Source organism: Perca fluviatilis, chromosome 19 (assembly GCF_010015445.1).
Source record: "Perca fluviatilis chromosome 19, GENO_Pfluv_1.0, whole genome shotgun sequence".
Lineage (NCBI taxonomy): Eukaryota > Metazoa > Chordata > Actinopteri > Perciformes > Percidae > Perca > Perca fluviatilis.
In genome coordinates this window covers 15,071,829-15,095,739 of record NC_053130.1, presented here as the reverse complement: position 1 = coordinate 15,095,739, position 23,911 = coordinate 15,071,829, and the positions used below count along the sequence as shown (strand labels likewise).

General features: G+C 38.4%; 3 protein-coding genes across 5 annotated transcripts in view; 2 read left to right on the top strand and 1 right to left on the bottom strand.

Annotated features, from left to right (window-relative positions):
- Window positions 1-83: 83 nt before the first annotated feature.
- On the top strand, window positions 84-17,886 carry cfap43 (cilia and flagella associated protein 43). 2 transcript variants are annotated; one of them, XM_039784609.1, is made up of 38 exons: window positions 84-191; window positions 431-684; window positions 835-931; window positions 1,041-1,208; window positions 1,512-1,662; window positions 1,844-1,988; window positions 2,118-2,200; window positions 2,369-2,500; window positions 2,638-2,754; window positions 2,863-2,940; window positions 3,086-3,234; window positions 3,531-3,634; window positions 3,773-3,922; window positions 5,262-5,416; window positions 5,585-5,749; window positions 5,852-5,982; window positions 7,339-7,504; window positions 8,153-8,263; window positions 8,724-8,801; window positions 9,524-9,649; window positions 9,736-9,840; window positions 9,949-10,065; window positions 10,564-10,755; window positions 10,985-11,191; window positions 11,361-11,447; window positions 11,700-11,780; window positions 12,587-12,715; window positions 12,817-12,936; window positions 13,181-13,288; window positions 13,528-13,614; window positions 13,697-13,785; window positions 13,879-14,089; window positions 14,337-14,449; window positions 15,358-15,517; window positions 15,678-15,842; window positions 17,157-17,237; window positions 17,332-17,485; window positions 17,567-17,742. In XM_039784609.1, the coding sequence occupies exons 1-38, from the start codon at window positions 163-165 to the stop codon at window positions 17,740-17,742; spliced, it is 4,971 nt and encodes a 1,656-aa protein (XP_039640543.1). In that variant the 5' UTR covers window positions 84-162. The 2 variants fall into 2 exon arrangements, with proteins under 2 accessions (XP_039640543.1, XP_039640542.1); XM_039784608.1 differs by having other exon boundaries at window positions 163-191; window positions 10,561-10,755; window positions 17,567-17,886.
- Window positions 17,779-19,137, bottom strand: sfr1 (SWI5-dependent homologous recombination repair protein 1). Of its 2 annotated transcripts, XM_039784611.1 has the most exons (4): window positions 18,993-19,137; window positions 18,750-18,860; window positions 18,236-18,589; window positions 17,779-18,113 (listed from the first exon to the last, which is right to left on the bottom strand). In XM_039784611.1, the coding sequence occupies exons 1-4, from the start codon at window positions 19,017-19,019 to the stop codon at window positions 17,922-17,924; spliced, it is 684 nt and encodes a 227-aa protein (XP_039640545.1). In that variant the 5' UTR covers window positions 19,020-19,137; the 3' UTR covers window positions 17,779-17,921. The 2 variants fall into 2 exon arrangements, with proteins under 2 accessions (XP_039640545.1, XP_039640546.1); XM_039784612.1 differs by having other exon boundaries at window positions 17,781-18,113; window positions 18,750-19,137.
- A 3,153-nt stretch (window positions 19,138-22,290) lies between these two features.
- The window catches only part of col17a1b (collagen, type XVII, alpha 1b), a 31,282-nt gene continuing 29,661 nt past the window's right edge, over window positions 22,291-23,911 (top strand). Inside the window, exon 1 of the mRNA XM_039784930.1 lies at window positions 22,291-22,827. The gene's annotated coding sequence lies outside the window, so the exon portion shown is untranslated. The remainder of the gene's footprint in view (window positions 22,828-23,911) is intronic.

Genomic DNA, 23,911 nt, shown 5'->3' with positions numbered 1-23,911 from the left:
TATCAACCAATAGCATGAAAGGGGAGGGGGGGGTTCCTAGGAGTTTTCTGTTGCCAGGGATACGCAACGACATGCCCAGGACTCGCCCTTTTCGTTTTGTCGGGTGTGTTGTTGAGAAAGAAAGTTTAATTGGACTGTATGTAATTTTATTATTGTATCAAAATGGATGGCATTGGAAGTTTAGAAGTCAGGTATGTCGCCGCTACAAATACACCTGTCCATTTTCACTTTAGTACAATTAACTATAAACCGTTAATGTACTGTTTTATTCATAGCATAGGCTCGTAACAAAAGGTTACGGGTCACTGAAAACGTAACGCTATGTATGCTAACCTCAGATACCCGTATATATGCTCCATGAGAGCAATACACCCATGCATGAGAGGTACACCCTGGGTTAGCTAACACTTTGCTGTTTTACTTCCTTCAGGTGGATACAAGGTTTTACAAACAAGAGTATCGAGTTTGTAGACAATAAAACAGTATGCTACACATGTGGGTCTCATATCTGTTTCCTCAACCTGGAGACAAAAAAGCAAAGTGTGCTTCAGAGTCCTGGCAGAGGCATTGGTGCATTGACAGCCAATGGCAACAATAGGACTTTTGCTTTTTCCGAGGAAAAGCTATCCCCATCTATATTTGTGTACATTTTCCCTGAGCTTCAGTTGAAGAATGAACTAAAAGGTAATATATTTTAGTAGATGTTGTTTTTATAGATGATTTTAATGTAATTTTCTTTCAAGATGTATTTGAGCTTTTGATGTTTGTTTGTATGCATCCCTCCTACATTTATTTTCTCTCACACAAATCCTAATTACGTTATTATTTTTCCAGGAACAGCACAACTGGACTACGCATCTCTGACATTAAGTGATGGTGGTCCTTATTTAGGCAGTTGCTCCTCTCTTCCAGACCACACCATAACAGTGTGGTAAGCCATTGAGAGCCGAAAACTACTTTATACTGTGTACTTCATATGTTCGGTTACGTTTATTTAGGCTGAGCAGCTATGTTACTGTAATCATGACTGTGTGATGCAGGAACTGGGAAAACGCTGAGCCAATTTGTACACAACCACAAGCTGGGCAGAATGTCACTTCTTTGGTCTTCAACCCTCTGAATTGGCTCCAGCTCTGTGCTTTGGGCACTACATCCCTCACTGTCTGGAATATTGAGAAGAGTGCCAGCTTTCATGTCCTGAAACCAAGGTAAAGCTGACCTGACTGTAAAAGCAGTAGTTCAAATCTAAATTGATATATGGTCATTACATTTTCGGTGCATTTGTTTGTGCATGAGATTTAACTGATAAATTAAACCTAAAAACCTTAAATTACCTGCATTTATCCTTTACGGTTTATAAGCAGCAAGTGCAATGCCAGACTGAAAAACATATGCAGCACCTAGATTCAGTAGATACCTAGAATGCAGTGTCAAACAATAATATCTATGTGTATGTCATTGTTACTAACACACAAGAGGCACATGTAACAGTCATCTTTGTTGCACTGCAGTGTGATAGAGCTTCCAGCAACTGACGGTTCCTTTGTTGAGAGATTGGTTCCCACCTCTCATACTGTCCGTGACAAACTGCCTTATTCTGGTCTTGAGATGCCTCCATCAGCCATATCAGGACTCAAGGGAGACAAGGCAGAAAGCATTTTGGTATTGTCATTTATACACTAATACGACAAAACAAGTATACTTTCACCAATTAATATTGTTTGTTTTGGTGATAAAGCTGTGATTTAAATCTATGAATCTATTTGTTGGAAAAACGATTTTGTTTTCAGGCACAAAAAGACAAAATGTAAACTTTTACACAACTCCACATGTGTTTACACAGACTAAACTCTGCACCAAAGCCAGACTAACTCCTACTGCTATCTGCTGGACAGCCACATCAGAGCTATATGTGGGCTGTGCTGAAGGCTTCCTGCTACTTGTTGACCCAGAGAGCCTCTCTGTCTCAGTCCTCTTCAACCCCACAAGTAAACAAACGCACACATTGGGACATGGTAGATATTTAAAAGCCACTGGGATACATATGATATTGCCTAATTTTATTTGGCAATAGAAAAGACATTTTTACATCTGATTTGTGTTTCACTTTTGTTCAGCTGTTGATGCCATCCCTGAACTCAGACAGAGCAACTTTCAAGGCTTAACCCTTAACAAGAATGGTTTGATTGCTGTAGGAAAGGTACAAGCCCATGCACCCATTAACATCTGCTTGGCTCACGGAGTATGACACATTCAAATATAATACATTAACTCTTCTGCCAATCGGTGATCTGATTTGCAATTTTAGGCATCAGGAATTCTTAATTACTCCAATTTAAAAGCACTTTAAAATGCTTATGTTTTACAGGAGAGCGTGGTGCACTGTCTGCAAATCAAAGCGACTCAGATCGACATCACACAAACATGGCAATTAGCAGGACCTGTCACAACTGTGATGTACTCCCCTGACTATGAAACATTACTTTTATCTTCTAATACAGTAAGTATTTAAATGCACCACTGTGTGGCTTATTGTATATGCAGACACCTGTTATTCCATCAAATAATAACATTACTTGAGAGAAAAGGTATATTAAAAATAAAATCTGAGAACAAAACAGGCTTCTTGTTTTTCAGGGGCAAATCTATATGTTGAACCCGACCCGGTCAGACAAAATTGTGAAGGTCCTGGATGTTCTCAGTGGCAACTTTGTGGCAGCAGCTTTTTCACACATTGACAAGAACATTTGTGTGGTAAAACCTTTGTGTTGCTCAAGAATGACAGTGTATCATGATGGTATGTGTAATTTAGGACAATGTCTCTTAAGTGAGCATTGATGTTTGTGTTTTTGCTGGTTACAGTCAGTGAGAGATTCTGGAGAATTGCAGCTGTGGTCCCTAGATGGCATTTGCGTTGGTTCCCTGTCTCTTCAAGCTGAGGTCAGATTCACAACATATGAACATTCTGAACATGTCAGTAGTGTCATAGTAGGCTAATACACTTGTTCTGTAAGCATGTGAAAATTGAAGAGGACATTTATTATAATAGAAGTAAATTTAAAGCGTCTTATCTCTGTCTGTTTAGGTGACAAGTCTGGCCTGCTGTCCTATTGCAAAATACTCAGCTGTTGGAACGGCTTCAGGAAATGTCCTCTTTATTGACCTGAACAGGCAGCAGCAGCCTCGCCTGGTGCACCAGGTTCGTCTCTACCACACTCCTGTGGATCACCTACTGTAAGTATCCTCCATCCCTGTGAAGCCACAGAGTTTCAGTTTAACACTGCACCTGTGACAGTAGTATCTCATCACGCATTTATGAATTAGAGGAATGAGTTATCTCTCCCCATAAAACCCAGAGGGGACAACTGCTCTTCCACTTTTGGCAAATAAAAAATTATGTGTTTACAGGCTTTCTTATTGTGTGCATGTACTGTGTGTGTGTGTGTGTGTGTGTGTGTGTGTGTGTGTGTGTGTGTGTGTGTGTGTGTGTGTGTGTGTGTGTGTGTGTGTGTGTGTGTGTGCCTATACAGATTTGATCAAGATGGGCACTACCTTCTCACCGGTGCCTCAGATTCACATATTTATGTACTAGATGCAAAGCCATCAAAGATGTTTTCAATCATAGGATACACAGGTAGATACTCATTTTTTTTCATTAGACATGTTATTGCTGTCCTGTATATAGGTCAATTTATAATTTTATATATAACTTATTAAAGATGGAGCGATCAAGCTCACCTGCAGCCTTTTGTCATTTGATTTTCTTTGCCAGTTGTTCCTGGACCCATTTTGTCGCTTTCCACTCAGTGCATCAGGGACTGTGAGCAGGTGAAAGTTCTTGCACTGTGCACTGGACACAAGGGCAAAAATCATGATGGTAGCCTGCTCACAGTTCTCTCTCTGCCTACAAGGGACCTTACAGGTAAAGCACTGATGGAGTAAATTCATTCACTACTTATTCTCAAGATTTATTTTTTCAATTAAGGGAGTTTTGGATATTGGTCAGAAGTTGTTTGTTAAGTCTGCACTGGTTGAACATCATAAAATGATCTGGTACAGAGAAGAGAGACTGAGAGCTATTATTAATAGAGAACCGATTAGGTCCAGTGGCTCCCATTACCTCTCTGCACAGTCTAGTGGGGACAGTGTCAAAGACGCAAGATGAGGGTCTCATGTGCAACACATTATTCATAAGATTATGTAAGGGATAATGTAGAGGGAGGCGGTTGTTGTAGCGAACCCTGACAGGGTGATCAGGACCCCGATGCGAAGTGGAGGGATGGTCTGTTATCAAGAAAATAACAGACCGCATAAGAAGACCGCATAATAAGAGTCAACCAAGCCACTGGTGACAGAGGCTAGGGAGGTCCAGTGCAAACATGGGAGGAGTGATGTTGGAACATTAAACAAAAGATAAGAATGTACTTTTCAACCAGCAGCTAATGTATCATCTACTGTAGTTGAAGAGAGGTTTGCAAGGGGATAGATGGTATCAAACCAAATTCAATTATTGGGCTGGTAGGGAGAAATTAATATTCCCAAATCTAGACTTCCACTTGCCTTCTGTTCTTATTGTTTTAAGGCTGGGACTCTCGTCATTCATCCAAGGGAATGCTCTGAAAGTGGACTTCATTTAGTTTCCAAAGAGAAAACCAAAACCAGACACATTAGCATAACCGATTAATAGTACTCAACTGGACACTTTTATAAATTGTTTAGACATGTTGTCACTACTGTTAAAAAGAGCTAAAAACAACAGAGTGTTTTACAAAGACACACCCATTGGTTATACAGCCTGTAAACTGTTGAATAAGACAGAAAGGGCTCTAGGGGAAAGTGCAAATATTAGGTCTTGGGTGTGGCCACAGATGACTTGTGCCACACACAGGTTAAATGAGTTAAAAACTAAAAAACATGCCTGTAGTTTGTTTTAAGGTGCGTTCTACATGATAGTTAAAATCACCAAACACAATGACTTTGGTAATAATCAATAGAGGATAAAAAATCTTAATATGTATTATATAACAATGTTCATAGAGCCTTTCTATATGTGGTGTATTTTCTATACATGCTTAAGCTGATACAGCACTTCTGTGCCAAGACCAACTACTACTATTATTGTAGATGTGTAGATACAGGCTCTCTGTAGTAGCTGTCTGAATGGAAAGGCGTTGTTTAAACTAAACACAAAAAAGAAGCCTGACTGTTTCCAATTATTTATTTAATTAAAATTTTGATGATGTGCCTCTGCTGCTCTACAGATTGTGTAGACCTACATGGTTGTCTGTCTACACACATCCTCAATGTGTCCAGATACGAAGTGCATCATCCACTTACATCCTGTGTTCTGGGAGTCAGCGAGGTCTTTGCTTACTGCCACAAGAAGAAAACTCTTCAGCGATTTCAACTTCCCCAGGTTTACCGCTGCCTAATGGGACAGATTATTATGATCCTTATTCTCTGTCTTCATCCACCTTAAATATCATTGATACAATTCTAGGAAACTATTATTGTAACAAGAAAGATAAATAGAAACAGCAAGAGCGATTAACACTTTATCCTGCTCCCTGATTTTTCTGCCCAGGACATAGACGGTCTCTCCAGTCAACAGGTGGTCCATCTCAAACCAGAGCAGGAAGTGAGGGGTCACCCTCTGGGCCCTGCCTCTCCAGTTTTGTCTCCTCATCAGTTATGGCTGGCTTCTGTGGGCAGAGATGGCCTCCTACGTATCCAAGAAACTGCTTCCATGGTAGGAGCTAATTTTATTTGGTTTTATTTATTTCTTGTAAACATTTAAATCAGGATTTCATTGTCTATGGTGTGTATTCTGATGCTGTTGCTGCTTCTACAGGAGCGGTACATTGAACTGCAATGTCATTCATGCCGTCTGGGTGGAGTTCGGAGCATATCCTTCTCTGCAGACAGCCAGACACTCCTCACTGCTGGCTTTAAAGATGGCTCCCTTGTGTGCTGTGATCTCAGGTAAAACAGCAAGCAGTCTGTCATGCTTACATAAAGCACAGCTGTGAACATTAGAGGGAGCTGTTGCTTGCAGTAGTGATGCCTCTCTTATGCAGTTTGATATAGTGCACATGAAACAGTATTTTTCCTCTCTTAGTGATGGCCTTGACGGACAATAGTAAATAAATACAATTGAAGTGGTGGGTCAAGGGGATCATGGCCCAAATCTGCAGGAAAACAAAGCTCCAATAAATTTCACAGAACAATCTCCCCACTACAATAGATCACATTCCACGTCTGCCTCCTCTGCTTGCTCCTGCAAGCTTTTATTTTTCCTAAGCCCTTACTTCTACTGTTGTTTTAATGCTACAGGAATAGTATTTTTTTTCTATCTATTGTTGGTTCACTATCCATTGGCTGCTTAAATTGTTGATAGTACAGGAATTTAAATGACAGGTCTGGTGATCTTTATTTTGTTATTGTCAACAAACCCCATGAAAAGACCAAAACCCACAATGAAATATTGTCTGTGTAGCCAAAGCCTTATAGCGTATGGCTTATTCCTCTGTGCCATAGATCATTTTGTCCAAAAACTATTGAAAGCACACCAATGAGTCACTTCATTACACATGGCGACATGTTTCTTCATTATGATCAACACATGCATTGTGATTTATTTTGAGTCAATCCCATATACACGCTCCTGCTGCCATAAATACTCACTAGTGCACCGAATTTAGAGCAGAAAATGGTCCTGAATTAATGCACTAATACCCCTGTTTAAGTAACATTTGTAAAAAAAATTTATATATATATATATATATATATATATATATATATATATATATATATGTACACAGTGCCCACCAGTTTCATGCAGTAATTTTAAAACCTTTTTTTTTTTTTATGAAACTTTATATGTCTCACCAGTTTAATAAATATTTACGTCTTCATTAGGAACAAATGGGCTTGGTGCTGAGTGCTGCAGACAGAGTAGGGAAGTCAGAAATTATAGAGAGACAAACTAATTGCTGCTACTTTGGTCTTTTCATGGGATTTGTTGAAGATAATAAAAATGTAGATTATCGTCAGCCTTATCGGTTAAGGTTATTCTACTCTTACGCTTGATCATTCATAGTTATATTACAAATACAAAATGGCTACTTAATGCAAAATTATATTACCATATCAAGAAAGAAAAAATAACTCTACATTTTATTTTATTTTAAAGACAGCATGACTTTTTTTTTTTAATGGTTATTTCTAAATTTATTTGGATGTATGGATCAACTGGCCATCATCAGACCTCCACAACAAATATCTTCATATATGTAACCTCTTTTGTGTATATCTTGTGTTTTCCATAACTCCATACAGAATTGAAGCTGTGGATTCTGGTAAGGTGAATGAAGCCACAGATTACAATCAGCCTGTGGATCATTTCTTTAAGAACATATTCAATGCCGAGAATCGTGTCCTCATTGCCTTTCCTGAGTGGGGCCAAGGATCTCCTGCTGGCACTGAAAAACCAGAGGAAAGTGAGGTAAATGATATTCTATTCTGTTTTATCAGTGAATTAGTACTACATAACAGTGTACATAACGTTTCTGTGTTGATGTTTGTTGCTTTTGAAACTCCAAACAGTATTAATACTGCTATTGCAGAAAATATAGTCATGCTAAAACTAATGCAGTCTAGTACAAAAGCCCATGCAATAACTTTTACCTTCATGAAAGTTTTAATGTTCAGTTACTGTATACAGAATTAATTTATAATATTTATTATTGAATCAATGCCTCTCTAAAACAGTTTCAACAAAAACGTTTTCTATTGCAGATTTAGAATAATGATAAAATATTCCAGCTTTACTGTACAGCAGATTATGTTAGTGATGTAGGTCATAAAAGTGTGAGGCATCCCAGTAAATTTGAAAATTATAACAATAAATGAAAACAGTTTCTGAGCTGTTTTTAGAGATACACAGCTCAGCACTTTCTGGTCTTAATTAAAGCACTGTGGTATGAATCTGGTATGAATATTACACAATTTGATATGAATTGAATAAATTGTGTTATTTATTGCTTATGCAAAGGCCTCGTTCATTACTTAACTAAGATAACATTTTAGTAATGTGTCAAAGCAAATGCTTTGTTTATGCTTACTTTTTGCATGTGTTGTTAACACTCTGTAGGTCAGTGGTGAAGTGGAGACTGTGGATGTGACAGAGCAGGATGAGAGTTATAACAGCCTGCTGTCTGCACCACCTTCACACCCCACCTGGCTGGAAAGCAGGAGAGAGGCAGTAAGTGATTTATATGCTGTAATATTTGCGGTGGTGGCATAAAATGTGGATTATGTTAACTATGTTTAGATACTTCTCCTGTGTTTCTACAATGGATTTTGAAATTGCCCATTGCACCGGTGTGTGATATCTTGCTGTGTTGCTTTTGGCACTCAGTTTCTCTGTGCTACAGCTAGATTTATCTTAGAGTTAGGAGTCAACCAATTAGCAAGTGGTAAAGAGCTACAAAGCTGATAAGCGGTTGTAAACAAATGTTTAGTACTTTGTTACCTGACAAAGCTTGATAACAATAAATTGATACTGAAGGTGTGGCAGTCTTTGAATTGTAGGTTTTACACCTCATCAACATTCATGTTGAGTGATGGAAGGTGGGATGGTGTTGGAATTTTTGTCAAATCAATTGACTTGTTGATCAAAAAGTGTCTGACTTTAATAAAAACAATCTGTATATTTTTAACAGGTTATAAAAGAAGAGAATGAGCAATATTCGGAGACAAAGAAAAACCTGAGGAAAACCATCAAAGAGTTACGTGACACTGTAAGTGAGTTTTATTACACATTTGTTTATTTCCATCCTTACTTAAGAAAATACTTATAAGCAATAAACAATGACACATCATGACAAGCATAGAATAACATTACACAGGGCATGTAAGCATGTAAACAGTGCGTGTTTGTTAAGTGCTTTTTAATTCAATACAATTCAAGCTGTATCCCTGTAATTATACGCAGCAGCTCATTACCCAGGGCAACACATACACAAACATTAAATGAAAGGGAAAACAAAAACAAAAAACAGTTTATCACAAACCTAAAGCACTCATAATCCTAAGAATAACAACTTTATGTGGAATTCTGGTAATGAATAAATACTACTATTTATATATATATATATATATATATATATATATATATATATATATATATATATATATATATATATAAACAAGCTATCAATCAGTTAATGGCAACAAACAACAATTGAAAGTGATTCAATTGTATCTTCTTTTACCCTTTAATTTCCAGTTGTATTGTTTTCTAGCACAAAAATACAGTATGCTTGAAGTCCATCATGAAAAATCCATATTAGTTCATCAAACTAGTTACATTTGTAGTAATGTTTTTAACAGTCTAGCTAAGGTAGTTATAAAAAGGTAGGTGCACAATTACAAAACAATTCACAGAGGGGTGTTAACATGTTCACGAAAGGTTTGTCTAACAAACAACATCACGTCTAAACCTTCTTTCGTGTATTGTCAGATCCAGGAAATGATGCGCGAAAATGAGAACCTCCCAGATATCGAGCGTCTGGAACAACAGGAGTTCAACCTGGATGTTGAGGAACAGAGGAGACTGGAGGACATGGTGCAGCAGGAAGTTACTCGGGTAATGCACAAACATGAGCCTCACTGAAATTTAAATTTTGCTTTGAGGTCATGATGGAAGTGATTCTTAACGCAGTCACATTGTAGGTGCGAAACAAAGTGGAATGGGAGATTTTAGCAAAATGTTACCTTCGGGATGTCCTAAGGAGAGAATTCTGGGATTCTATGAAGGTCAAAGGCAAGGCCATTAAGGTAAGACTGCTTAGGAACTGGCACAGAGAAGTGATACTTTTCTTAATTATCACAGTATGTTATGATCTGTACCAAGAAATCTAAATCACTTCTGGCTGTCCACCACAGGCCTTTCACTCGGAACATGAGGTGAAGAACTACCCTCTGAAAGAGCGGACAGAGAAAGAGGTGGAGGACCTTCGCAGGGTTCAGAATATGAGGACGTTTGAAATGGCTGCTTGCACCGTAAGCAAAACTGGTCCATAGGCCTGAGCATTCTTGTTAATGCTGAAATGAGAAGCACATGTGATGAGTTACAATGGATTACAAATAGATGATATGGCTGTTTATTATGTGAAGCAGAAAGGCAGCATGCAAACCTATTCTAAAAGCTGTGATAGTGCAACCTCTTCGATATGTGGGTATTCACTCTCCGGAAATACATTTTATGGCAAAACCATTCAAGTCAAAACAGGGTTACAGCTGGAAAATAATGTGATGCTTTGAATCACAGTCCTACGTCTGACCTTTCACTGGTGTAACTTTTTTAAATGCTTGAACACGTGCCAGTCCGCCCCTGTTGAAACTCTTCTAGATTTATGGCTATGTGGCCAAAAGATAGTTGTTTGGATAGCTCCCTTCACTGCAATATACTTTACATTTTATAATCTTACGGCCACAGATTCAACATTTATTTCAGCCCTTTCATTTAAAGTATTTCTCCCCACCTTTCAACTGAAGCAGAGCAGCCTAAAGAAAAGTTCCAACACAACCAGTGCAAAGAAGGAAGAGCAGGGGGAGGAAGGCCACGAGGCAGACACTGCTGCTGTAACGGGAAGTTTCTCTGCTCAGTTAGGATATTCAAATCCTTGCATCTACGATCAGTTCCGCCTGCAAACCACAGAACAGAGGATCGCCCAGACAATTCTGCTACAGGTGGGAACCTGTTCCAAAAACTGTTGGATCTCAGCAAAAATGTGATAATGATGCCTTTTATGTTATACAACACTTTTCCAAAACATTGCCCAAAACACACTCTTAAAAAACACCGTTATTATAGAAAGTGAAATAAAGATCATAAGACTCATTCATACATGGTTATTGTCACCACAATCATAAAAAACTATTTTGTTTTTTGCCGAATTTCACTCAACTCCAAATGCAGGATGTGATTTATCGCATCAAGACAGCTTTCAACAGAGACTTTGAGGCCGTGCACAGACAGAAGGTGCAAGAGGTGAACCGTGTGAGGGACAGGAACAGACACATCAGGAAGATCTTGCTGGAGCTGGACATGAACGAGGACCTGTGGGAGCCCAGCCTGACCGTCAGCGAGCAGCCAGAGAAGCTGCTCACTGTGGACGACTCTGAGGTTACTGACCGCGTTGTCAAACAGTTTACAAAGTTCACATAAAGTTCAACAAACAAAGATTACTTTGTGGTCTGTTGTTTACTGAAATGTGAAATAGTATGTGGTCATCATCATATGAGATGCTTTTTCACAGTTTACCGGAGAGATATGCACCTTTGTCCCAATCTAGATAAAAGCAGAAAAGTACCTCACCCCAGAACAGAAAAAGGAGGAGGAGAGGAAGAAGTTAGAAGAGCAAAAACGTTCGGCTGCCAAAGTATGCTGCCATAATAAATGTGTTTTTGTTTTGCAACTCTTGTTTGTTGCTATTTACACATTCTTGAAATACTTACATATATACGAAAACTGCATTTGATTATTATTGACAACAGTAAGAGTACGTTAAACAGTCCTTTTATCAAAAATAAAAATAAATATATTAATATGGTAAGTCTATGTTATTATACAGCAATTAATGAATACAAGTAGTTGATTTCTGTCATAGTAGTAATTGATCTTTCTATTGCAGGGTGATAATGTCCGAGACAGGGCTCTTGATGACATGATGGATGGAGTGCTTGAAGTGAAAAAAGAGGACATCTTGAAAATGGTGGGTCAAAATATAAATCTATCTATCTATATATATATATATATCCCAGATATATTATGTGATTTAAAATAATATACAAAATGGTAGACATATGTTTACCTGTAAGATATTATTTACTCACTTGTTTGTTCAATTAACTTAGAGACAATTTGAAAAACACATTTTTTTTAAAGAGCTGCAAAGATTAGTCGATTAAGCATTTAGTTAATTGACAGAAAATCTGCATCTATTTTAATAATCAAATATTTTTTTTTTAGTAATTTTTCAGGCCAAAACATTCTCTGGTTTCAACGTCTCAAATGGGAAGATTAAGTACAGTAAACTGAATATCTTCGGGTTTTGGACTGTTAATAAAACAAGAAAAAAACCTCTCCTTGGGCTGTTGACTATACAGTGCATTTTATCGATATAAATATTATCGATATTAAACAATTAATCTATTGAACTAATCGTTAGTTGCAACCTTAATGTAAATGCAGTTTTTGGATTATTATTAGATGCTAATTCATTATGTAATTAGATAAATTTTTTGAATGTCTGAGAGAGAGAGAGAGAGAGAGAGAGAGAGAGAGAGAGAGAGAGAGCGCAGAATGAAACCCTTCCCTGACTCCAACAGGCCTTTCTTGTGATGTGAACAAAACACTAAATTAAATACTTGATACTCACACGAGATCACATTCATTCTCTCCCCTTAGGAAAATGATGTCTTAGGCTTTTCTTTTTTAACTTGACATTTTTTTCTGGGCAGTGTCAGTTCAAATCAAATGCATGAAGTGCACATAGTTTCTATTGAATTGACTCCACAGGAAATACCTCCGCCTGAGTTTGTTTTGACCAAACTTGACATTCACTGGAGTGAGGAGGAGAAAAAAGTTTATAAAGAGTATGAAAAGAAAACCAATGACCTGAGTGAGGAGAAGGAGAAATACAAAAAGGTATTACATGAGACAAATTCATAATACGGTTTTCAGACATATGATTAACATTGGATCCGTGACTGATCAATATAGATCATCTGTGAACTCTTTAATTCCAGTCAATGGAAACTGAAATGAAAAAACTACAGGCGTCCACCAGGGATGCAACCGAAAGGTTTGATGAAACTTTGACAAAGCTGTTTGAGAAGAAAGTGAAATGTGAAATGGCTATTTATCAGGTGAGCCAACACACACACACACACACACACACACACACACACACACACACACACACACACACACACACGTATGTGACACATGGACTCTGGAATCTGCATCCCGTTGTTTCCTCTTTCTCGTTTTCCTCACACACTCTCTGTTCTCATTGGGGTTTCTTCCTTGAGATAATTATGATATATGATATATTGTGTATGTGACACCTTAAAAAACCTGTTTAATGTTGTTTTTGATGTTTTTTTACAGGAAGAGCTCAAGATTACTTATCTTGTATATACAGTCCTCATAGAAGACGAGATCAGATGTCGAGAGCTGGAGCTCAAGCTCAAACTTGAAAAAGCCTTGGCATACAAGGTCAGAAAACTTATTGCACCGTACTACTGAAGGAATTTATGACATGCAGCCATAGTTTCTGTTATTTGTAAGACACCTGAGTGAATGGTAGTGATGTTCTTCCAAATTCTAGTATAGTTAAATCTTCCCATCACTCAGGCATGTTTTGCAAGTGCTCACCTGTGCGGCACGCTCATTTCTAGACTGCCAAACATTGTTTCCCGTACATGCTGCTCTCATCTTATTGACCTGTATTTCAGGATGAAATTGGGGAGGAGGTGAAGAGACATGAAGAAGAAGTAGAATTGTTTCACGAGACCTATGACAGCATTGTAGCTGAAGACAAAGTATGCCAGCTGGTAAAATACTAAAATCATTTTGACTGTAAGTGATGGTGCAAATACATAATATCCATCCATGTCTCCCAAGGTTCTTGACAAAGAATTCAGGAAGGAGTTCTTTGACGTACCAAGCCACATGGTTGATCAACTATATAAGTTATTCAAGCGTAGACCCAGGTTTGTAATACTTACCTTGATATCAACATCAACATTGTAAGTTGTGAATTAGCCGCGCAGTTGCTGCACACTGCATTTTACTGTATGCCTCAGGGTTCAAAAGATGAGGACCCAGACCGACGACAACTCCAACCCGTTTAAAGAGCAGCGTCTGTGCGGATCTCTGGCTCCTGATGCACTCGGCAAAATACTGAAGGCCATGGAGGAGCTGGATGCACCGGAGAATATACCAGAAGGCTTGAACCCATCAATCTGGGAGAGGTTTTGTCTTGTCCGCAGAACAAAAGTAGAGAGTGAGAAAAAGGTAAAATCAGGATATGGACAGGTTTAGGGCTGTCCTCGACTGAAGAAATTCTTAGGCGACTAACACTCATACGATTTTGTCGACTAATCGATTAGTTGATTTAAGCGACAGATCTGTAAAAGTGAGTTTCTCCACAAAGAATCAGGCAAACGCTCTACGTTAAATCTAGTGTTTACCTAGATACCTACATAATGATTGTATGTCTTGAGTGTAATTGTCCTGTCACTGTTTGACATGTCCCTTGTAGGTAAAAGTAAAAGCTTTGACCCTTGCCGAGATGCATGCGTTCCTTCAGAAGAGGAGAGATGAGGAGAACGCCGCGCAACAGGAAATTAAAAATCTCTCTGACGCACTTGAAAGGTTTGACTGGGATGTTGTCATTCCTTCTGATTATAAGCAGTTGTGTTTGAATACATAAAAAAATTGTATTTGTCACTCATTAGGGATGACCTGAGAGAATGGCACTCGAGCCACAAGTCTTAAATTTGAGAATTGGTCTTATTGTAACAATGGTAAAAGGTGATAAAGGTAAAAGTAAAAAATATTTAGGTAAAGTAAAAATTATTGTACAGGCCAAAAGTTTGGATACACCTTCTCATTCAATGTGTTTCTTTATTTTCATGACTATTTACATTGTAGATTCTCACTGAAGGCATCAAAACTATGAATGAACACATATGGAATTATGTACTTAACAAAAAAGTGTGAAATAACTGAAAACATGTCTTATATTTTAGATTCTTCAAAGTAGCCACCCTTTGCTTTTTTTGATAACTCTGCAAACCCTTGGTGTTCTCTCGATGAGCTTCATGAGGTAGTCACCTGAAATGGTTTTCACTTCACAGGTGTGCTTTGTCAGGGTTAATTAGTGGAATTTTTCCCCTTATTAATAAAAAAGCAAAGGGTGGCTATAAAATAATCTAAGACATGATTTCAGTTATTTCACTTTTTGTTAAGTACATAATTCCATATGTGTTCTTCATAGTTTTGATGCCTTCAGTGAGAATCTACAATGTAAATAGTCATGAAAATAAAAAGGAAACACATTGAATGAGAAGGTGTGTTCAAACTTTTTGACGTATATATATATATATATATGTGATATATATATATATATATATATATATATATATATATACATATATATATATATATATGTATATATATATATATATATATATATATATATATATATATATATATATATATATTAGTTCTCTATGGAAGAATGATCCTCTAGTGGTTTTTGATGTCCTGTTCCCTTCTAGGCTGCATAAGGACAAGAACCGTTTCCTGATGGACATCATGGTCCAGGTCCTGCTCAAACAGGGCCAGGTGGAGGTGTCTACCACAGACCTGACTGCTGACTACACCGACTCTGTACTTCACCACAGGAGTGTGGTGGAGGACCTCAACAGAACCATCAGGGTCAGCCTATACCACCAGACACACAGACACTGCAAAACAAGGACATATATTATTCTGCTGTTGCTATATGCAACAATACACAGGGGGTCATAATTGCATATACACATTCAAGTGGTGTAAATGGTTCTGTCAAAAGATTTTTTTTTATCTATGTGATCAGACACTCGGAGAGCAGAAGATCGCCTCCATGGTGGAGTGCAAAGACTTCCGTAAGGGCATCATCCAGCTGCAGTGGGAGTACAGGATGATGGGGATGCAGATCAAGGACCTCAACAACAAGGCGAGGGACATCCAGATGTTACGACTCTCTGAGGAGCAACAGGATGTGAGTGTAATCATAATACTGCTTTTTTTAAAGCTTCTCTCACAGACCTGGATATCTTTTATTTGCAATCAAATACCGTCCTGACCTCAATAAGGAAATAAGCACTGAATAACACTTTCTGAGGAATAATGCTACTGGTTAGTGAATAGATTTTACCTCGTACATAATTCATGGTAATATGTCAAAAGCTTTCAAAAAGTTTGCATCTGCTTGAAATGGCAATGAAGTATTTGCACTCATGGTGAAACTACCTGTGTTAGCATTTCTGGCCAAACCTCGTCGTCGATATCAAGGCAGGTATTTTGGGTTTGGCAGCATCAGATGTTTTGCGAGCAGAAAATTGTTACCATCCCTGAGTACAGAGGGATGATCTTTTGTTATCACAGACACACCCTGTTCATGCAAGCTCCCCACACTAATTTTTTCTTCTTTTTTTGCACCCTTTAAAATTGTTATCGAATAGGTAGAGAGACTGGTTTAATATACTATACGAAATGATGCATTCTTTAATCCTGCTTTCTTTATACACCGGGGCGGCAGCAGCTCAGTCTGTAGGGACTTGGCTTGGGGACCAGAGGGTAGCTGGTACAAGTCCTGGACAAACCAGGAACGGAGTATGGACTGGCAGCTGGAGAGGTGCCAGTTCACCTCCTTTGGCCCTGCCAAAGTGCCCTTAGGCAAGGCACCAAACCTCTAACTGCTTGGGGCGCTGTACCCATGCGACCCATCATTCATGACAGATTAATCCAGAAAAAAATAACAGAATGAAAAACCTAAGGGGACAAATAAAAAAAGTATAGTATCTTTTCCACCATGTTTATGCAATGATTCTAAATTCTAGGAAAACTGAAAAGCTTCTCTGCTTCATTGAGCAGAAACTGTCAATCTAAGATGTGAACAGGCAGTCTCATAAAAAAACAGACCACAAAAGCTGACAGGAAGATACTTTGCTATTATTATTAAACAAGTTGTTTCACGAGTTAGTGATATAAAAAATAAGGTGGTGGTTAAGCAATGAAAAAATTCATGGAGATCAAATGAGTCATCCATCATCTTATTTTCATAAAGTTGATGAGCATGGCACACACAAAACATGTTTCCAGGCCTGAATGCAAGTTTCCTCTGGCAAAGGGTTCAGGTAGCTCTGCTGTGGCGAGCCATGCAGCTTCCTGTCATTGTTTAGGCCCCCGAAACCTTGAGAGGAAAACCTTTTGAAAAAAAAAAAAAATCCATCCTGAAACACTTCATGTTGCTGCTCCTTCTGTTTTTCATCCCCCCCCTCCATTAAAGTCAGTTATCCCCGTTTCTTTCCAGTATCTCAACAAGACGGATCGAGACAGTCGCGTGTCCAAGCAAGTTTCCATTCTGGAGAAAACTATAGCTTTCCAGGAAAAGGTAACAGAAAAGTAATGTTATCGCATCAATTGGCTTTGTATTGTGTACTCTCCATTCGTGTTAAATTAATGTACATATTATGGTATACTTTTAGACTCATCTACAGAACGTGCAGCATCGCATAAAAAAGATTGAACAGCTCAACAGGCAGGCAACAATGAAAGCTGAGAAGAATGCAGTTGTAGAAGAGCAGCTACCTAATATGCAGGTGACTGTGGCAGAGAGGAGACACATCTATGAAGCAATAGGTAAATTAATAAAACAATCATTTCAGCTCATTGAAAAAGGGAGCCTCTTCTGACTGATAACGTGACTTTATTGGTGTTTAGCTTCAGAGGAAAACCAGGCAGCTAAAACAGAAGAGCGCTACCGGGAAGTCGTTCAGAGGAAGAACTTGGAGGACTTTGCCAGAGAGCAGGCGGAAGAGCTGGCTTTCCTCTGGGCAGAAGTCGAGCGTCTGAGGATGAAGAACTTTCCTTCACTTGATCAGCTGAAACACAACTGAGAAAAGGCTTCTCTTCTGCAGATAACACGATTTTATTAACACTTTTCTTAGTTAGTTTACTTAACAGGAAATTTACAACTCAAGCTGTGAATAAGAATAAGAACGGTGTCACAGCAAAATAAATAAAACAATTAGTTAACTCAGGATATTTGTAACGTGATTGTTGTTAAAGCATATATTTATTTGGTAGTGAAGTCCTCCTCTGTGCGGTCAAAGTGCAGAATGCCATCATCCAGACCAAAGAGGTCAATAAGAGCTGCCAGGCTGGCCTTCCGTCCGTCTATGGGGACATCTGACTGGAGCTCATACAGTGCAGCCTGAGCACAACTCCTCCACTTGTCAATCAAGGTTTGGAGTTGTGTTAAATCATTCTAGGGAAAGAGACAGGGAATGGGTCATATAAAGAGGACTACTTTCAGTCTAGTTAAGTGAATTAAATCGCATTATTTTTACGCTTGGAGCAACCCAGAGAATTTAAAAAGGTAGCAGATACCTTGCTTCTGTACATTTTAACCATCTTGAGTCGGCGCAGAGTCTCCATCTTGTCTTTAACCTCCTTCCTCAGTTGGTCTCGTTGTTGTGCGAAGTCTTTGGAAGGAGGATGTGTTGGTTCGGGAATGGTTCCAGAAAGCCATTCACTCCCTGATCTCTTTTCATTTATTTTTACGTCAACATTGGGCATGATCAGTGGAGGGTTATTAACCGTCTCGCGGGAATCTGCTGAAACTTGTTGGCCATCCTCCTCCTCATCAACACAGAGGCGTTTGGCCACAGAGAAGGGCGAGGTGAAGGAGCGCCTTGTTCTCTTCAGCCTCTCCTTCAGTGAGGAACTCAGCTTTTGATTATGCTGCGGAGATGACAATGAATCAGTGGGATAATAGCAGGTGTTAGATTGTGTTTAACCAATTTTGAAATAACGTTTAAAAATATTTGACGTGATATTAGCGAGCGAACATTAACGTTACCTGACGTTAGTTAACATACAAGCAAATTTGACTTAAACCTACCTTTTCCTCTTTATAGTCACAGGGGCTTGACTCCACTGAATTACAAGGTGAAGAATAGACTGACTTTAATTTGGCTGCTTTAGGAGTGATCTCCATCGGTGAAACTTTTTGCTGTGGATAACGTAACGTTACAGTCAGGTTAGGGACACTGGGTTAACGTTAGCCAAACGAGTATGAGCTAACTTAGTCACATAGTTTATCATAAACAAACACATAAAAACAAAAGTAACCCGAATACTTAACCAAACGTATTGATAAATTCTTTCGCATATACTAGTGAGCAACCAACAGGGTTTTAACAAAACGCGAACTAAGATACAAAACTGTGAACACGATGTGAGATTTTTTGTTTTCCTTATTTTTGCGGCTCAAGAAAACCTCCAGAGTCAGCGATTGGACAGATTTTGATGACGCATTACCGAAAATGATCTTGGGAACTGTAGTTGTTGCCGGCAAGATAGGTTGGTTACAACCATGGATGTAGAAGAAGAAGAAGTTAGAGCACAAACCACAACTTTAAAACCTAATATTTCCATGATATCCATACCTAAAACGCAAAACCTGATAAGGCTCCATCATCTCTCTTTTCTTGTTTTGGTAAAGTTATTAGTTCGTTGTACTTTTGATGGAAAATAAAACATTTCTTTCAGAACTTTTTTTTTATACCAAAACCTCAAATTATAATAATATAATAATAACAGTGACAATTATAATATTGTTAATGAAAATAAGAAATAATATAAAGATTTTTAGAGAAAGTAGTGGGGCCACTGCATGTGATTGTTCTAGTGGGATTAAAAGGTGATGCATTGATCCAACTTGACTGTTTCACAAAATAAAGTGAAAGTACAATAGTAAAAGTTATTTTTTGTAGGCTTGTGGACAGATTCAGTGTCCAAGCAGTGTTACTTGGTTACTCCGTATTACTTGGGTTGACTCACATTGTGATTCAGCTCTTCTCATCAGTTGATTCATCTCTATTAAAGGATTTATTTAAAACTGCTACAGACGGACCTATTCATCGTTGTTGAAGATTGTTTTGCGACTTATCCCAATATCCTACATTATTTTTTAATTGTGTTTTTCTGTAGCCGTGAGGAGAAAGGTGTGAGTTAAAACGTTATCCTGCCTAGACTAGTCAGTACTTGGCTGATATTACACACCCCAGGGAATTGGGATTTTTTGCGTTTTATATGGATGAATCTTGCAGGGCTGGGGTTGAATATAATTACTGTTTGTGAGTCAGAAGACTGATTTCTGTGCTTCTTTTTAGCTTTTGAATACTTGACATTAATATTGTGCTTGCTCCTCTGCACTATAACTGTAGCAATGGTGTGTGTTTATAGAATCTAGATTCTAGAGGCTAGGTGAGACATTGAGTGATGATGCCAGCTCTTTCATCAAATGCAGCTTTGTATGCTGAGCACTCATAATTAAGGCCACATGTTATTTTTGAGCAGGCTATTTATTCCTCTCAAGATGCACACATATGGGTCAGCAGTAAGATACTATTTCCCCCTTTACATCTAATATGGTTTTCTCCTATAGTTTAGGAACATATTGTGAGGAAGAGGCACTGAAGAGGCTTTTTCCAAGTTTCTGGAGTCCCTTTACTAGTTGAGAAGATGTGAATGTTGGAAATTCTCCTTTCATGTGGTGCCAATGTGTCGGAGAAATTATTCTAGTTCTCCGAAAGATTACAGAGTCAATGGTGTGATGAATCAAACCTCTACTTCCTGCAGCATGAAGGAGAGACCTGAATCTGGTGTTCTCTCCAGACTTTTAGTGTGCCTTGCCTTATATATCATCAATACCATAGCCTTTCCTTAAACAATGGTCCTTTAAGATAAGGTAAGTTTAAATAAATCTTTCTTATCCCCGTGTGGAGATTCAGGTGTCTTAGCAGCACTGAAGGATAGGTAAGAATAAGAGCCATGGACATACCAATATAAATAATAAAACATAAATAAAAAAAGTGATAAGATGAATACTACAGTAAGATAAGATAAATACTGAGCTGAGTTAGTGAACTATGTACAGTCCAATACATATAAATGTACATTCCTCATCTTTGTCGGCTCATCATAGAGCCTGAGAGCTTGGATTTCTTACAGAAATAATAGTCTTTCCATTTTGGAAATTACATTTTACCCTTTTGTCACATACAGTAGTACAGTAGTAAGTGCTTCTCTCTCTCTGTGCCCATTATGCTCTTAATCCATTCCTACTTGTGTTATTTTCTTTAATTAGTATGTTCACAAATGTTCTTGTTTGTAAGGCTGCAACTCACAATTATTTTCATTATCAATAAATGCAGAAAAGCAGCAAATCCTCACTTTTAGAAGCTGGAATTGGCATTTTAGCTTGAGACTGACAATTATCAAAATAATCTCACGAATCTTAAAAAAAAAAAAAAAATCAACTGAAAAGAGGTTAAAAATAGTTTGCTATACATGCTCTCCCCAAAAATGTCCCTGTATCACTTTCTCTAAACCACATGAAACAAACAATCCTGCCTAACTCACAGTCATGAAGTCAAGCAATACAATCTATCTATTCCATCAGTTCTTGTAATGTCACAAAATGAGTGATGTTTTCTGGTTTACCTGAGGAAAACTGGTGGTTTCTTTACAACACCACTGTCAACATTCACATTCACAGTGAATCATTAATGTGTACATGTGTATATGTCACATTATCTTGATAAACCTCAAATGATTAAGTTCTTTGTTATGTAACACACTCCCTGTAAACCTAATTTGGGCACCTTTTAAACTGCTGCCTTCTTGTTCCAGAGAAATGATGAGCCCTTATGTGGGAAAGCTGTTATCCTCATCACAAACATGAGTGTGTTTTAGCTCAAAAGCAAAAGGGCTACACGAGCCAGTTAACTCCTTTTTTTTTTTTTCACCATTCTGGAATCTGTTGTTTTAAACCAGCCCCTTTCCGTTAGATTTGGCTTGATTCAAGCTTGCACATAGATGTGAGAGGAGCAGCTCCTCCTCTCTTACACTGTCCTTGGGGCTATTTGTTTTCCATCATTTGAGCAGATTGGAGTCATGCTTGCTGTGAGTCATGCAGGGTGGGTAGATGTCTACACAGGGTGTGGTGGGTGAAGGATCCTAGTGGCGCTTGTGGCTGCCAGTGGAGAAAGCATCCAATTTAGCTCAAAATTGCATAAATGAAAATGAATGGATAGGGAACTTTTATTATGATCATAGAGAGTTAAAAACAGCTCTTCCACTCTGGTGTGGGGGTGTAATTCCTAATCTCAGTAGTAGGCAGGAAAACTGATCCTTCAACAGCTGCACAAACATGCTGATCAGACCTGTGTGCAAAGACCTGGAGGTCAGTTAAAATAACTTAGACAAGTATCTTGAGTCTTGCATGCATGCTTTTGCACAGAACATGTTTGTATGTGTGGTAAAAATACAGTTTGGTTATGTAATAGCACAGTGGCTGAAACCATATAGTCTAAATGTTCTGTTTCGACTTCCAATGTGTGCACCAGATGTGTTCCAGCTGCCACAGGATGGATTTGCTGCACACAATAGATCAGCAGAACTTGAGATGGTTGCCTGCCTGTAATCCATAAAAAGAAAGAAAGAAAAAAATAATCCCTCCCAAATCATCCCCCCGTTCCCAACTCCTCACAAAAACGTTGCCTGTTTCGAAAAGTGGTGACTAAAGCAGCAACAGCAGAAGGAGGAGTTCACCACTTTTCTTTTTCACGGCCAACTATATGTCTCTGCAGAGGTGAGTCTGGCAAGTTAATTGGTTCCCTCAGGCGCTGTTTTCTTGTCTTTTCTTTTTTAAATTCAGCTTTTCGTGCCGTATGCTACACCTGCCTGCCAAGCTCCAGCGCTGATGGGCGCGGCTCGGACCGGTGCCCAAATCTCTGTTTTGACTTGCCTGGGAAAGTTGAGCGAAAAGGCACAAAAGGACCGAGGACTTTAAGAACATCCCACCACGGCGCGTCAGCTTCATATGAACACATTATCTCTCCCGTGGACGTGATCAGTCAGTCCATCTTGAGAGGAATCGGGATTTGGTTGTTTCTTATTCGAGCTGGCTGAAGGTATGGATTTTAAAGTACACTGGAATAACCTGGAGACTTTCATATATATATATATATATATATATATATATATATATATATATATATATATATATATATATATATATATATAAAAATATATATATAAGTTGTTTATGCTGGATGCTGCGGGGGTTTCCTCCCACCTGGCTGTTGCATCTCTGCACTAACTAACTGCACTCTGGGAGTTTGGTGATGGGCTGTCGAGCTATTTTTTTTTGGCTTTATAGTTGTAGTTATAGGATACGTAGGATGGAATCCTCTATATTCCCATAAAACAAAAACTACAATTACTTCTTAGCTTGTCAGTAAAGCCAAGCTGGGGGTTTTGGGATCAGATTTCTTCCGGTGGTATCTATAGAATTGGTCTTTTAGTGTGTGATCTCAGGATAGTTTTACATGTATTTTTGCTGTGCTATTTGCATCCTTCTAAATATATTACAGGACCTGATCTAGCTGTAGCACCAGCTTTATGTGACACCAGCCTTTTCAGATCAGTTGCGGGCTATAATAGTTTTTACAAGCTTTAATGAAAGGAAGTAGTAGATGTATTGAGAAATGTTGGTTTAATTGACTTTCATTAATATTTTACTTTTCTCAGAGCTGGAAGAAAATGTAAAACTTGAATGGTTATTGCACTTTATAGGCTACAAATTGGGGTTTCAGTAGCCAAGGCTGTGAGAAAAGAGTGGGGAAAATGCCACCTTTTGGAGGATTTCTGCTTTTTTCTAATTTAAATCTGATATTTAAGTGTTCAGTAAATAAAGCACATGCTGTTAAATGTCCCGGCTGACAGGGTGTGGTGAGAGGATGGTCTTTCAGAGTTCTGCTGTGATCTACTGGCCTCTTTTGTTCCATTTTTTGTGCGTCTTCAAAGACACAAAGTAAATACAGAGTCTATTGAAATCTATAGCTGATGGGCCTTTATTGTGGTATCCACTATTCACATGACATTTGAACATGTGTAGAAAGTTGCTAGTTTTTAAATACTGCAGAGGTGATGTCTTCTACCTGATCTATCTTGGGCTTACTGCAGAATTTCTGTCTTTATCAAGATCAGTAAAAG